At 49.8% G+C, this 14,450-nt stretch overlaps 1 protein-coding gene across 7 annotated transcripts in view; it reads right to left on the bottom strand.

Moving 5' to 3' along the window:
- The window catches only part of tanc2a (tetratricopeptide repeat, ankyrin repeat and coiled-coil containing 2a), a 1,096,529-nt gene that overhangs the window by 79,501 nt on the left and 1,002,578 nt on the right, over positions 1-14,450 (bottom strand). For all 7 annotated transcript variants that reach the window (XM_085966617.1, XM_085966618.1, XM_085966619.1 and 4 more), the window contains 2 exons: positions 1,696-1,932; positions 1,067-1,252 (listed from right to left, as the gene is read on the bottom strand). In XM_085966617.1, coding sequence (XP_085822743.1) covers positions 1,067-1,252; positions 1,696-1,932 — 423 coding nt within the window. The remainder of the gene's footprint in view (positions 1-1,066; positions 1,253-1,695; positions 1,933-14,450) is intronic.

The raw sequence follows: 14,450 nt of genomic DNA, 5'->3' as shown, positions 1-14,450 counted from the left end.
CCCCATTATAACTTCTCCTGTCTCAGCCTGTAAGGGACCCACGTTTACTTTCGCTAATCTTTTCCTTTTTACATACCTATAGAAGCTTTTACCGTCTGTTTTTATGTCTCTTGTCATCTGAAAACTTTGAAATTATGCCCAAGTCCAGGTCATTAATATATATCAAGAGCAGCAGAGGTCCTAATATCGACCCCTGGGAAACACCAGTGTATACTTCCCTCCAGTCTGAAAAACAACCGTTCACAACTACTCTGTTTACTGTCCCTTAGCCAATTTTGCATCCATGCCAACACTGTCTCTTTAATCCCATGGGATTTAATTCTGCTAACAAGTCTATTATGTGGTACTTTGTCAAACGCCTTTTGAAAGTTCATATACACAACATCAACCACACTATGCTCATCAACCCTCTCCATTACTTCGTTAAAGAACTCAATCAAGGTCGTCAAACATGATTTGCCTTTAACAAATTCATGCTGACTTTCGTTAATTAGCCCATACATTTCCAAGTGAAGATTAATTTTGTCCCGGATTATTGTCTCTAAAAGTTTCCCCACCACCAACGTGAGGCTGACTGGTCTGTAGTTTCTGGATTCATCCCTCCTCCCCTTTTTTGAACAGGTGTGTAACATTTGCAATCCTCCAGTCTTCTGGCACCACCCCTATATCTAAGGAGGATTGGTAGTTTGTGGCCAGAGCCTCTGCAATTTCCACTCTTACTTCCCTCAGTAACATAGGATGCATCCCATCCAGAGCGGGTGACTTTTCTATTTTGAGGACTACAAACTGTAATTTTGAAAACCAACTTAAGACAGGCTGAAAGCATTCAACTACTGAAACAGTTTTGAACTTGTTCACAACTCACCTCATTCTTAAGCTCTACAAGCGTTGGTCAGAAAGCTGATTTCACCCTCTCTGTGGGAAGAGCAGCGGGCACCTCCCCGCTGTGTGTGTAATAACAATTTCAAACATACACATGACTCTGACAAAATACACTTGGGCTCCGACCTACTGTGCCATCTTACTTTGTAAAACAATTTAAACATCCACAGAACACATTACGCACCTCAGTATATCCCATACTTGCTGCAGCAATAAGCGCCTGTTGAACTGCATGGCTCTTCTTAAACACCCCCTGCTGTTGTCCTGCCAGTGTCCAATCAGCCTGGATCAGGAATTTAACCACTTCCAAGTGGCCCCGCAGTGCCGCATGGACCAGAGCACACTGTCCATTCTTATCCAAGTGGTCCACCTTTGGAAACGAGAAATCAGTCATCCCAAACATGAATCTAAGACCCATTGTCGTCACAGTAATTAGCCTTAGGAAGATTTAACTAAAGACTTGTACTTCCTTCAGACAGCAAGTTTCACCAGTCTCAGCCAAAACATCTTGGTCAGAGGTACATTAGAGTTGCTGGGGAAGAAGGAATTTCCTAAAGGACTCCAGCACAGCAGTCAGCCAAGAATCAGAATTAATCATGATTGTGGAAATGTCCACAGGGTATAAAGTACTGAGGGCTTAGGTCCAAAAGGAAAAGGTATGCAGGCCTCAGGAAATCTTTATTTGAATCTCAATAAGGACTACAGAAAAATAACTTAAGGAGTGAAGTGACTAAAAGGTTCATTAAAGATATTTTAAGCAAAGTTTGCTGCAACACATTGATGTTGGACATTTAATAAATGTTGAAGACTTACCTTTGCACGTCTTTTGGACAATAGATGGACAACAGTGAGGTGTCCAGAAGCTGCTGCATATCCCAAGGGAGTCAGTCCACTCTCTGAGCAAGCATCCACGTTCGCTCCAAACTCTAGCAGGAGTGCAACCATGTCTGAGTTACCAAGGTGGGCCTGGACGCACAGTATCGGGGCATTGTTCAACACCTCTGTCCGGTAATTCACATTGGCACCGCCCAAAATCAGTAAACGACTCACCTGGTTATTAGCAAGATTCTCAGTGTTAGCATGATAGTATAAAATATTAAATCTCTTACAAAATCAGTGAAACAGGCCAGCAGCATATCTGCAGTTACTGTACAATGGATGTTGTGGGCTGACAGGATCTGGTCTTTTTAGTTCACGTGTATTAAAATTGGTTAAGTCATCAGCAAGGCTTTATTTTGTCAACCCTCGTCCCCTCCGCCCCCCAATCAGTGCATTAAATTTGCAGCTAATGTGGTTACTGCCTTTTTTTGCCTCACTCTGCAGAAATGTGCCTTCAATAGGTTCACAATTATAGTAAAATATATAGCATTATAATTTAATGACAATTTCTGCACACTTGTTGCATTGCTGAATAACATGATTCTGAATAGAATTAAAACAGTGTAGAGAACCAAATATGAAAACTTTTCAATGTTAAACCATCATTTATTGGTAGGACCGTCCTAATTTTTCCAAATGTAGTTGATTCCCAACAAATAAAACAGACCACCATCTAAATGGGTGAAATCACGGTACCGTGTCCCTCCAGGATTTTTTAATTATGTTGAATACAGGCTCTTGTACTGCAATTCTCCACTTAGGTCCATGAGAGAGAAAAGAGAACAGATACAGAGGCAAACAACTGAGGTGTTTCCAGGTATCAGTAACTTCAATTATAAGGGGAGGCTAATGAAGTTGTGTTTATTTTCCTTGGAAAAGAGGGAACTTTGAAATGACCTAATTGAAGTTTTCATGATGTTTTTTCTCATTGGTGTTTAAGTCCCAAATCAGAATACTTGGAGGGGGGGAATTCGGTTTTGACTATTTTGGGGCGCTAACATTGGCCAGGCGCAAAATTTAGCGCCCAGCGCAAATTATCGCCGGCGACCACGAAATTAGTCTCCAGCACCCCTGGAGGTGATTGGAGCGCTAAATCAAACGCTACCCAACTCTCTTAGGGCGCTAACGACAGGGAACGGGGCATTACCTCAGAGCGCTACTCAAGCTCATGCGCTGGCAATTACCTAGTCCTCAGACAGAATGGCGCCTTCCAGTTCTTAAAGGAGAGGGTCCATCATGCTGCACAGCCTCACCCTGATCATTGCTGCTTTTGACCTGGGCCTGCAAGGAGGTGCAAATCTTGAACCACGAATATCATGGCTGCTCAGAGGCCCAGGGAGAGAGCTCGCTGGTTTAGCGACCAGGCATTGGGGCTCTGGTTGTGGCTGTGGAACGCAGACGGGTAGTACTCTTCCCAAACACTGGCAGGAGGCCACTGCCCCGGGAGATCACAAGGGTGTGGAGGGAGGTGGCCCATTACGTCTCCTCCAGAAGCCTGGTCCAAAGGACTCACACCCAGTGCCGCAAGAAGATCAACGACCTCACTCGGGTGGTCAGGGTGAGTAGATGCTTTAAATACCTCTACATCCCACCATCTCAACCTCACTCTGTGCACAGACAGTATAAACTGACAAATCCCCAACACTCACCCAGCAACTGTGCCCATCTACTAAAAGTCAAATCCACATCTCACACCTTGCAGACATTAACGGCTGTTCAACTATGGTAGGCACATCTGCCAAACACCTGCCTGCACACTCACTCACACGCTGTCCTTTTTCTTCCAGGCCAAGCTTTCTCATAACAGGAGGGAGCAACAATGCATGGGATGAGGCCAGGCGGAGCTGCACCCACTCACACAGCTGGAGGAGCGAGTGCACACAATAATCGCGAGTCATGTCGTGGGCGCTGTGGCAGTCAGAGAGGTTGACCCCCTTGGGGACAGTAACGGTATGTTCATCATCTCTCCATCCTCTCTCATACCACTTCCCCCTCACAACACGAGCCCTTCCCAGTTTCCATCTAAGTATACTGTCTCCATTCCTTGCTCCCTTCCTGCCCCCCTCCCTTCACGTTAAAGCCACTCTTGTGCCTTCCTGCTTTTAGATAGGGAGCCACCATCTGAACAACCTGTCCCTCAGCCTCCCAGTGGAAGCGACGCGGGAGAGGATCAGGAACACCAAGCCAGAGCCTCACTGCCTGCGTCTCCTGAGGGCGACACATCGGATACTGGGGCCATGCGGTCACCAGAGGGGAGCAGAGGTTTTGGTTCTGATGTGGGTGAAGCTCCGGGATCCAGCGAGCTGCAGCAACGCCATGGGGAAAGGGAACCTTGGGGGCCATCTCCCCGGAGGGTGAGTGCGCGCACGAGTTCTGCTGCACAGGACTCGGATGAGGACCTCGATATCACGGCGATGAATACTCGGGTGACGAGCATGCATACTGAGCTCATGGGTGCAATGGCAAGGGTGCCCGAGAGCATGGGTGCACTGGCTAGGAGCGTGAAGGAGTCCGCCACCAGCACAGCAGTCTTCTGTGCGCAAACCCTCGATCCAATCCTTGCCTCGATGCAGAGACCGTGGGGACCCAGACCAAATGCCGCGTGTAATGGATGAGGTGGCAGCACCTATTGCAGCACAGGCCGAGGTAACGCAATGGTTTAGTGCTGGAATCGAGTGATTTGTTGGTGCCATCCAATCTCAGACTGCTCTAATGCAGTCTCAGATTGATGCCATTGTAGCTGGGCCGACCACTGTCCACCGGGGATCTGACGGTGCTGCACAATCTGTGCTCGAGCAGATTGCTCCGGATGCTGTGATTCCCCATTGCACTTGCCACAGCCTGTAACCCAGCCAGCCCAGATTGCTGCTGCTCATGCAGAGTTGGTGCAGTCTGCAGCCGGGCCCAGAGCTGGTCCAGGCGTCCTGCAAGGCCATCTGCAGTCTCTGGCTCCCAGATTCAGCAGCCTTCCGCCAGCCTTGCTGCAGCCACATTGCGGAGGAACAGGAGGGTTGAAAGGGGGGGGGCGGGGGGGGGGAGTGCGAAGGGGAGGGAGATCATTGAAGAAAGCGGATAAACAAAATTTTTTCGAACAAATGGGGGGAGTGTTTGCACCAAAGATGGATGTGTTTGTAAATATATTGTTCATTTTGTTAAGAATTATTTTGATGTGCTAAGAACCAGTTGTCTTTGTTAATAAATTGTCGCGTTTGTTTGTTATTGGTTGTGCTTGATAAGGCACAGTTGTTTATTTAAACATTACAAATTTCCTCAAGTTTTTCATTGGAACTTTGGCCGGTAATAGGGGTCAGAGTCATAACGGCACAGAAGGAGGCCATTCGGCCCATCGAGTCCGTGCCGGTTCTCTGTAGAGCAATCCAGTCAGTCCCATTCCCCCACTCTATCGCTGTAACCTTGCAAGTTTATTTCCCTCAAGTGCCTATCCAGTCTCCCCTTGAAAACAGAGAGTCTCCGCTTCCACCACTTCCATCGGCAGCGAGTTCCAGGTCATCACCACTCGCTGTGTAAAAAAGTTTTTCCTCACGTCCCCCCTGTATCTCTTGCCCAAAACCTTAAATCTAGTCCTTGTACCATCAACTAGTGGGAACAGCCTTTCCCCGTCTAGCCTATCCAAACCCGTCATAATCTTGTACACCTCTATCAAATCACCCCTCAACCTCCTTTGCTCTAATGAAAACAAATCCAGCTTCTCCAACCTGTCCTTGTAGCCAAGATCCCCTATCCCCGGAACCATTCTGGTAAATCTCCTCTGCACCCTCTCAAGGGCCTTTACATCCTTCCTAAAGTGTGGTGACTAGAAATGGAAGCAATACTCCAGTTGTGGCCTAACCTGCGCTTCTAAGGATAACGGGTAAGCCATTTAGGACTGAGATGAGGAGGAATTTCTTCACCCAGAGAGTGGTGAACCTGTGGAATTCTCTACCACAGAAGGCAGTTGAGGCCAACTTATTAAATATATTCAAGAAGGAGTTAGATATATTTCTTAAGGCTAAAGGGATCAAGGGATATGAGGAGAAAGCAGGTACAGGGTACTGAATTTGGATGATCAGCCATGATCTCATTAAATGGCGGAACAGGCTCGACGGGCTGAATGGCCTACTCCTATGTTTCTAAAGGTTCAGCATAAATTCTCTACTTTGTACTCAATACCTCTATTTATGAATCCCAAGATCCCATATGCTTTGCTAACCACTCTCTCAATATGTCCTGCCACCTTCAGGGACCTATGCACATTAACTCCCAGGTCCCTCTGTCCCTGCACACTCTTTAAAACTGTGCCATTAAGTGTATATTGCCTCTCCCTGGTCCTTCTGCCAAAATGCATCACCTCACACTTCTCTGCATTAAATTCCATCGGTCACTTGTCTGCCCATTCTGCTAGCCTTTCTATATCCTGTTGCAGTCGATTGGCATCATCGTCACTATTTGCCACACCTCCAAGTTTGGTGTCAACGGCAATGTCATTGGCTGCGGGCTGGCTGTAATGATGTGGTTGTTGATCCCAAATGCCATCTTCTCTGTCATTCATTGGAAGCGCTGTGTTATGAGGCGAACGGCCCTTGCAGAAGCAACATTGAGCGCCTCCCTCCCACGTTGTTGTCGCTCCTCCTCTCCCTCTTCCTCCTCCTGAGGTGGTCCACCAATCCTTGGTGGCAATGTCTGGGTCCTCAGAATGGCGAGGTTGTGAAGCAGGCAGCCCACAACAATGAAAACTGGGAGAGGCAATATACACTTAATGGCACAGTTTTAAAGAGTGCGCAGGGACAGAGTGACCTGGGAGTTAACGTGCATAGGTCCCTGAAGGTGGCAGGACATATTGAGAGAGCAGGTAACAAAGCATCTGGGATCTTAAATAAAGTGTCTTGACCACTCTGGAGGAGCCCTGCAGTACTCCCCTGCTCTGATGCAGTCTCAGATTGATGCCATGCAAGCACTGACTGCAGCCATCGTAGCTGGGATGCCCACTGTTCACCGGGGATCTGACGGTGCCGCAGCAGGCCAGCAATCTGTGCTCGAGCAGCCTCTGGCTCAGAGATTCAGCAGCCTTCCGCCAGCCTTGCTGCAGCCACTGGGGCCACATTACGGAGGAGCAGGAGAGTTTCGGGGGGGGGGGGGGGGGAAGTGCGAAGGGGACGGAGATCATTGAAGAAGGCCGGCTGAATAAAAAATTTTGAACAAATGGGGGGAGTGTTTGTACCAAAGATAGATGTGTTTGTAATATATCTGGGACACCAGTCTGGTACAGGATGAATGATTCGTGGCTGCTGCCAGGATAGCGGGCATTGACGGCGAGGATGTGCTGTCTGTGGTCGCACTCCAACTGAACGTTCAGTGAGTGGTAGCCTTTGCGGTTGCAGAAAACCTCTGCATTTTCATGAGGTGCCCGCAATGCCACGTGCATGCAGTCAATGTTGCCCTGAACTATGGGGAAGCCCGCTATCTTAGCGAAGCCACATGCGCGTTCACGCTGTTTGTCTCGGGTCATGGGGAATGAGATGTACTCCCTTCTCCTTTTGTAGAGAGCATTTGTGACCTCCTGGATGCAGCGATGCACAGTGAACTGGAAGATGTTCACAATATCCTCCGTTGAAGTTGGAAGGAGCCGCTGGCGTAGAAATTGTGAGCCACTGTCAGCTTCACTGCCACCGACAGAGACGTCCTGGTCCAGAACTGAGGCTGGAGCTCTGGTTGCAGGAGGTGGCAGAGCTCTGTGACCACCTCCTTGCTGAAGCAGAGCCTACTAAAACACTGCTCCTTGGACAGATGGATATCTGAGAATTGCTCCTGGAATACCCTGGGAGGGTAAGGTCTCCTGTGCAGAGCCCTGTTGGCCCTCCTCCCTCTGGCCACGTTTTCCACTCTCTCCGCCTCTGATGGTGAAGCTGGAGGGCGAGGCCCCGTGCCAGTACAGCCCCCATTAATTCTTTTAAATGTGGTAGTACTAAAGGGTACAGAAAGGGGAACCTGAGAAGTCTTGCTAACGGCCAAAACTCCTTCAACAACAACTTGTATTTATATAGCACCTTTAACGCAGTAAAACGTCCCAAGGCGCTTCACAGGAGTATCAAGTAGGAAACCGTTAAATGTCTCCAGACGCCTCTCTCCCCCTCTCAACCTGCTTATGCAGAATTGATTGCTGACAGGAAAAAACAGGAAGCGCGCACCTTTAAATAGCGCTCCCGTAGCTCCCAGCCGACTGAAAACCGTCCCCCTCCAACTGTTGTTCCTAGCGGCAGGCGCTGAGGCAGGGGGCGAGAATCAATTTCCGGTCTGGGGCACTGCCGGGGCAATACGTGCTTGGATGACGTCACGATATCCGGGCGCAGGAGATCGTGGCGGTAGTATTTAGCGCCACCGCAAACCGGCAGTTCAATTTCGCGGGCAGCGCTAAAATCGCCGCACACGGACAGTAAGTCGTTAGTGCCCCCTGAAGGCGCTAACGGGCGGAGCTAACCAACCGAAAATTTCCCCCTTGATCTGTTAGAATCAGTGGCTTGAGATAGCTGCATATTAATGGAAATATGGATTTTAACTTGATATGCGGGCCATAAAGTTCCCAGGGAATCTTCCAAGTGACCCATGAAAATAAAAAAGTTTGGACATTCCTGGTCTATTCATTTATACAAGGATGATGTAAATAATGAAAAATTTAAAGTTTCCTCAGAATTAACTGTTAAGGTTAAAATGTCTTTCACTTATTTTGTGGCACAGTTGCCACAATATTCAAATTGTTACGGTTCTTGTAGCTTCATGAGGTGTGACCAGAGCACAAAAGGAACCATTTCCCATCCACCCATTATTTTTTTCCCAGATTCTTCCCAGATCTCTCCCTCTCAGAAGATCACTTGCCTACAGCCAAGAGGTAGCACAGTCCAGTTGAGGCCAAAGGATTCTTTATAACCACTGCCTTGGGTAGTAAAATCACCACATCTCTCCCATCTCTTCCCCATCATGTGAAATTCTCTACCCATTAAACTCAGATGAGAATTAAAACATTTCATCACCACTGCTGCAGACAGATTTGAGTGACCGGTAGCCGTGGGATTGAAACCAGCAACAAACTACTTGAGCAACAAACACCTCACTGCACAACAACCCTGCGGTCTGCACAGAGCGGAATTCAACCGAGTGTTTCATTTGGGAATTTGGAAAGAGTGGGAAGGAGCTGCTGCTTTTTGCCTACACTACTTGTAGTACTTTGTGTTACAGTTAGATATTTAATTTCATTACCCATAACTTAATCTAGATCAAGTTACTTAAATATAAATTTATTTAAATTTAATCTATTTAAATGTAATTAAATAGAACAAGGTCATATAGGGATGGCAGTGCAGGTGGTGTGCCGCAACTGCAGCATGTGGGAGTTTGTGGAGAGCATTGTGATCCCGGACAACCAGGTTTGCAGTAAGTGCCTGCATCTTCAGGAACTTCAGTTTAGAGTTGTTGAGCTGGAGTCCGAGGTGCAGGCATTGCGGGGCATCAGGGATGGGGAGAGTTACCTGGACACTTTGATCCAGGAGGCAGTCACACCCCTTAGGTTAGGCAGTGGTACAGGTCTGGTTAGTGGTCAGGGACAGGAGGGTGTGACTGCAACTCAGGCAGGTAAGGGGACCCCATATGAAGTGCTGGAGGAGCCTCAGCATTTGTCCTTAGCCAACAGGTATGAGGCTCTTGCTGCCTGTGTGGAGGAGGGGAAAAAAAGCCTGCAGGATGGATGAGCAAGCTGACCATGGCACCATGGTGCAAGGAGGCCATTCAAGTGGGGGGAGTGAAAAGGAACGTAGTTGTGGTAGGGGACAGCATAGTCAGAGGGATAGATACTGTTCTCTGCAGCCGCGACTGGGAGTTCCGAAGATTGTGTTGCCAGGGTTAAAGACATCTCCTCGCGGCTGGAGAAGAACTTAGAGTGGGAAGGGGAGGATCCAGTTGTCATGGTCCACGTAGGAACCAACGACATAGGTAGAACTAGGAATGAGGTACTGCTGAGAGAGTTTGAGGAGTTGGGGTCCAAATTAAAAAGCAGAACCTGTAAGAAAGTGTTTCTAAACACAATATCCCCCCTTCCAGTTTTATCTAGTTTTCTTATTTTCCAAAACAATGGTGTATTTACCCAGGAACCTATTAGAAGATCCACAAAAAGTATTTCAAACTAAAAACAGAATTCCATCTTCCGTAGTGTTTTTTAAAGACTTCATTCCTTGTGTACAATTTTTCTCTCCCGTGCTGACCCCCCAGTCCTGCCCCGTGCTGACCCCCCCAGTACTGCCCCGTGCTGACCCCCCCAGTACTGCCCCCGCTGACCCCCCCAGTACTGCCCCGTGCTGACCCCCCCAGTACTGCCCCGTGCTGACCCCCCCAGTACTGCCCCGTGCTGACCCCCCCAATACTGCCCCGTGCTGACCCCCCCAATACTGCCCCGTGCTGACCCCCCCAGTGCTGCCCCGTGCTGACCCCCCTAGTACTGCCCCATGCTGACCCCCCCAGTACTGCCCCATGCTGACCCCCCCAATACTGCCCCGTACTGACCCCCCCAGTCCTGCCCCGTGCTGACCCCCCAGCACTGCCCCGTGCTGACCCCCCCAGCACTGCCCCGTGCTGACCCCCCAGTACTGCCCCGTGCTGACCCCCCCAGTACTGCCCCGTGCTGAACCCCCCAGTACTGCCCCGTGCTGACCCCCCAGTACTGCCCCGTGCTGACCCCCCCAGTACTGCCCCGTGCTGACCCCCCCAGTACTGCCCCGTGCTGACCCCCCCAGTACTGCCCCGTGCTGACCCCCCCTGTACTGCCCCGTGCTGACCCCCCCAGTACTGCCCCGTACTGACCCCCCCAGTACTGCCCCGTGCTGACCCCCCAGTACTGCCCCGTGCTGACCCCCCCAGTCCTGCCCCGTGCTGACTCCCCCAGTGCTGCCCCGTGCTGACCCCCCAGTCCTGCCCCGTGCTGCCCCCCCAGTACTGCCCCGTGCTGATCCCCCCAATACTGCCCCATGCTGACCCCCCAGTCCTGCCCCGTGCTGATCCCCCCAGTACTGCCCTGTGCTGACCCCCCAGTACTGCCCTGTGCTGACCCCCCAGTACTGTCCTGTGCTGACCCCCCAGTCCTGCCCCGTGCTGCCCCCCCAGTCCTGCCCCGTGCTGCCCCCCCAGTCCTGCCCCGTGCTGCCCCCCCAGTCCTGCCCCGTGCTGCCCCCCCAGTCCTGCCCCGTGCTGCCCCCCCAATACTGCCCCGTGCTGACCCCCCCAGTACTGCCCTGTGCTGACCCCCCAGTACTGCCCTGTGCTGACCCCCCCAGTACTGCCCCGTGCTGACCCCCCAGTCCTGTCCTGTGCTGACCCCCCCAGTACTACCCCGTGCTGACCCCCCCAGTACTGCCCCGTGCTGACCCCCCCAGTCCTGCCCCGTGCTGACCCCCCCAGTACTGCCCCGAGCTGACCCCCCAGTACTGCCCCGTGCTGCCCCCCCAGTCCTGCCCCGTGCTGACCCCCCCAGTACTGCCCCGTGCTGCCCCCCCAGTCCTGCCCCGAGCTGACCCCCCAGTACTGCCCCGTGCTGCCCCCCCAGTCCTGCCCCGAGCTGACCCCCCAGTACTGCCCCGTGCTGACCCCCCAGTCTTGCCCCGTGCTGACCCCCCAGTCCTGCCCCGTGCTGACCCCCCAGTCCTGCCCCGTGCTGCCCCCCAGTCCTGCCCCGTGCTGCCCCCCCAGTCCTGCCCCGTGCTGCCCCCCCAGTCCTGCCCCGAGCTGACCCCCCAGTACTGCCCCGTGCTGACCCCCCAGTACTGCCCCGTGCTGACCCCCCAGTCCTGCCCCGTGCTGACCCCCCAGTCCTGCCCCGTGCTGACCCCCCAGTCCTGCCCCGTGCTGACCCCCCAGTCCTGCCCCGTGCTGACCCCCCCAGTGCTGCCCCGTGCTGCCCCCCCAGTCCTGCCCTGAGCTGACCCCCCCAATACTGCCCCGAGTTGACAACAACATACATTTATATAGTGCATTTAATGTAGCAAAACGTCCCAAGATGCTTAACAAGAGCAATGTCAACAAAAACATTTTTGACACCAAGCCACAGAAGGATGCACCAGAACAGATGACCACTTGAGGGGGCAGACAGGACCTCAGTTTAACATCTCACCCGAAAAACTGCACCTGGACAGTGGAGCACTCCCTCACTACTGCATTATAGTGTCAGCCTAGATTTTTGTGCTCAAGTCTATGGAGCGAGACTTGAAAACCGCAACCTTCTGATCAAGAGGTGGGAGTGCTACCACCTGAGCCACGACTGACATGGAGCAGTGCCTGTGCTCGCTGACCTTCATTGGCTCCCAGTCCGCCGCCGCCTTTGTTTTAAAATCCTCATCCTTGTTTTCAAATCCCTCCATGGCCTCGCCCCTCCCTATCTCTGTAATCTCCCCCAGCTCTACATGCCTTTGAGATCTCTGCGCTCTTCCAATACTGGCCTCTTGTGCATCCCCAATTTTAATCTTTTCACCATTGGCGGCCGTGCCTTCAGCTGTCTTGGCTCTAAGCTCTGGAATTCCCCCCCTAAACCGCTCCACCTCTCACTTTTTAAGATGTTCCTTAAAACCCACCTTTTTGACCAAACGTTTGGTCACCTGTCCTAATGTCTCTTCTTTGGATCGGTGTAAATTTTTTCCTGATTACGACCGTGTGAAGCACCTTGGGATGTTTTACTATGTTAAAGGCGCTATATAAATGTGTGGTGTATGTGCCTTTAAGAGCCCCCTGTGTACTGTAATGCCGGTAATGGCCACTCGGGCTATATAAGCCTGTATATTGTCTTGTATCTGTTAGTTCACCTCCAGACTTTGTTCAGTAAACACCTGTGAAAACCAACTCCTGCCTTCCGTGTCTCCATTAACACACGGATACAACAAAATGCAAGTCCTTGTTGTTGTAGTTGTTGTTAATGATGAGCAATGAAAACTCCCAAAAAGTTGCGAAGTAAAATTTGGCTTGGTGTCATCTTGCAGTCAAATAATGTGCTGACACATCCTGTCATTAAGGCTTTTCTGGGTTAAAGGGAGTTCGTTAAGTGCAGTACATGCCAGCTATTTAATGCCATGGCTGCAAATATAATTGGCTTCATTAATAAATATAATAAAGTTAGATTACTCCATTTTGTTTTCCATGAAACGTTGGAAACAGGGGCTTAATAAACTGAAATTGCTGTTTAAAAAGTTCCCAAATTACCACAGAATAATACATTTTAAAAGCCTTCCTGCTGTAGCATTCTGTATTCTCCACAACTGTAATTTCCTCCCAGCCATTTAGCCCTGGCCACAGGGATCACAGAAGCAATCTCGGCTGGTGCTTAACTGAAAATATATATTTTTTAAAGATACCTGTTTCAATCCCTTTAGTACAATAATAACAACAACAACGTGTATTTATATAGCGCCTTTAACGTAGTAAAACGTCCCAAGGCGCAGCACAGGAGTATTTTAAGACAAAAAATTTGACACCAATCCACAAAAGGATAAATTAGGGCAGATGACCAAAAGCTTGGTCAAAGAGGTCGGTTTTAAGGAGGAAAGAGGTGGTGAGGCGGACAGGTTTAGGGAGGGAATACCAGGCAACAGAAGGCACCGCAACCAAAGGTTGAGCGATTATAATCAGGGATGCTCAAGAGGGCAGAATTAGAGGAGCGCAGATATCTCAGGGGGGTTGTGGGGCTGAAGGAGATTACAGAGATAGGGAGGGGCGAGGCCATGGAGGGATTTGAAAACAAGGATGAGAATTTTGAAATCAAGCCCCCTCAGAATCGTATATGTTTCTATAAGATCACCTCTCATTCTCCTAAACTCCAATGAGTATAGGCCCAACCTGCTCAATCATCCCTCATAAGACAACCCCTTCAACTCAGGAATCAACCTAGTGAACCTTCTCTGAACTGCCTCCAATGCAAGTATATCCCTCCTTAAATAAGGAGGCCAAAACTGTATGCAGTATTCCAGGTGCGGTCTCACCAACGCCCTGTATAGCTGTAACAAGACTTCCCTACTTTTATACTCCATCCCCCTTGCAATAAAGGCCAATATTCCATTTGCCTTCCTAATTTACTGTACCTGCATGCTAACTTTTTGTGTTTCATGTACAAGGACACCCAGATCCCTCTGTGCCGCAGCATTATGTAGTCTCTCTCCATTTAAATAATATTTTGCTTTTTTATTCTTCCTACCAAAGTGGATAACCTCACATTTTCCCACATTATACTCCATCTGCCAAATTTTTGCCCACTCACTTAACCTATCTATATCCCTTTGCAGACTGTGTACTCCTCACAACTTGCTTTCCCACCTATCTTTGTATGTCAGCAAATTTGGCAACAGTACACTCGGTCCCTTCATCCAAGCCACGAATATAGATTGTAAATAGTTGAGGCCCCAGCAATGATCCCTGTGGCACCCCACTAGTTACAGTTTGCCAACCTGAAAATTACCTATTTATTCCGACTCTGTTAATTAGCCAATCCTTTATCCAATCTAATATATTACCCCAACACCATGAGCTCTTTTCTTGTGCAGTAACCTTTTATGTAGCACCTTATCGAATGCCTTCTGGAAATCCAAATACACTACATCTACTGGTTCCCCTTTATCCACCCTGCTCGTTACATCCTCAAAGAACTCTAGTAAATTTGTCAAACGTGATTT

The sequence above is a fragment of the Somniosus microcephalus genome, chromosome 24 (genome assembly GCF_052327205.1).
Source record: "Somniosus microcephalus isolate GS21.2 chromosome 24, FLI_Smic_1.0, whole genome shotgun sequence".
NCBI lineage: Eukaryota > Metazoa > Chordata > Chondrichthyes > Squaliformes > Somniosidae > Somniosus > Somniosus microcephalus.
This window is presented reverse-complemented; position numbering and strand designations above follow the sequence as displayed.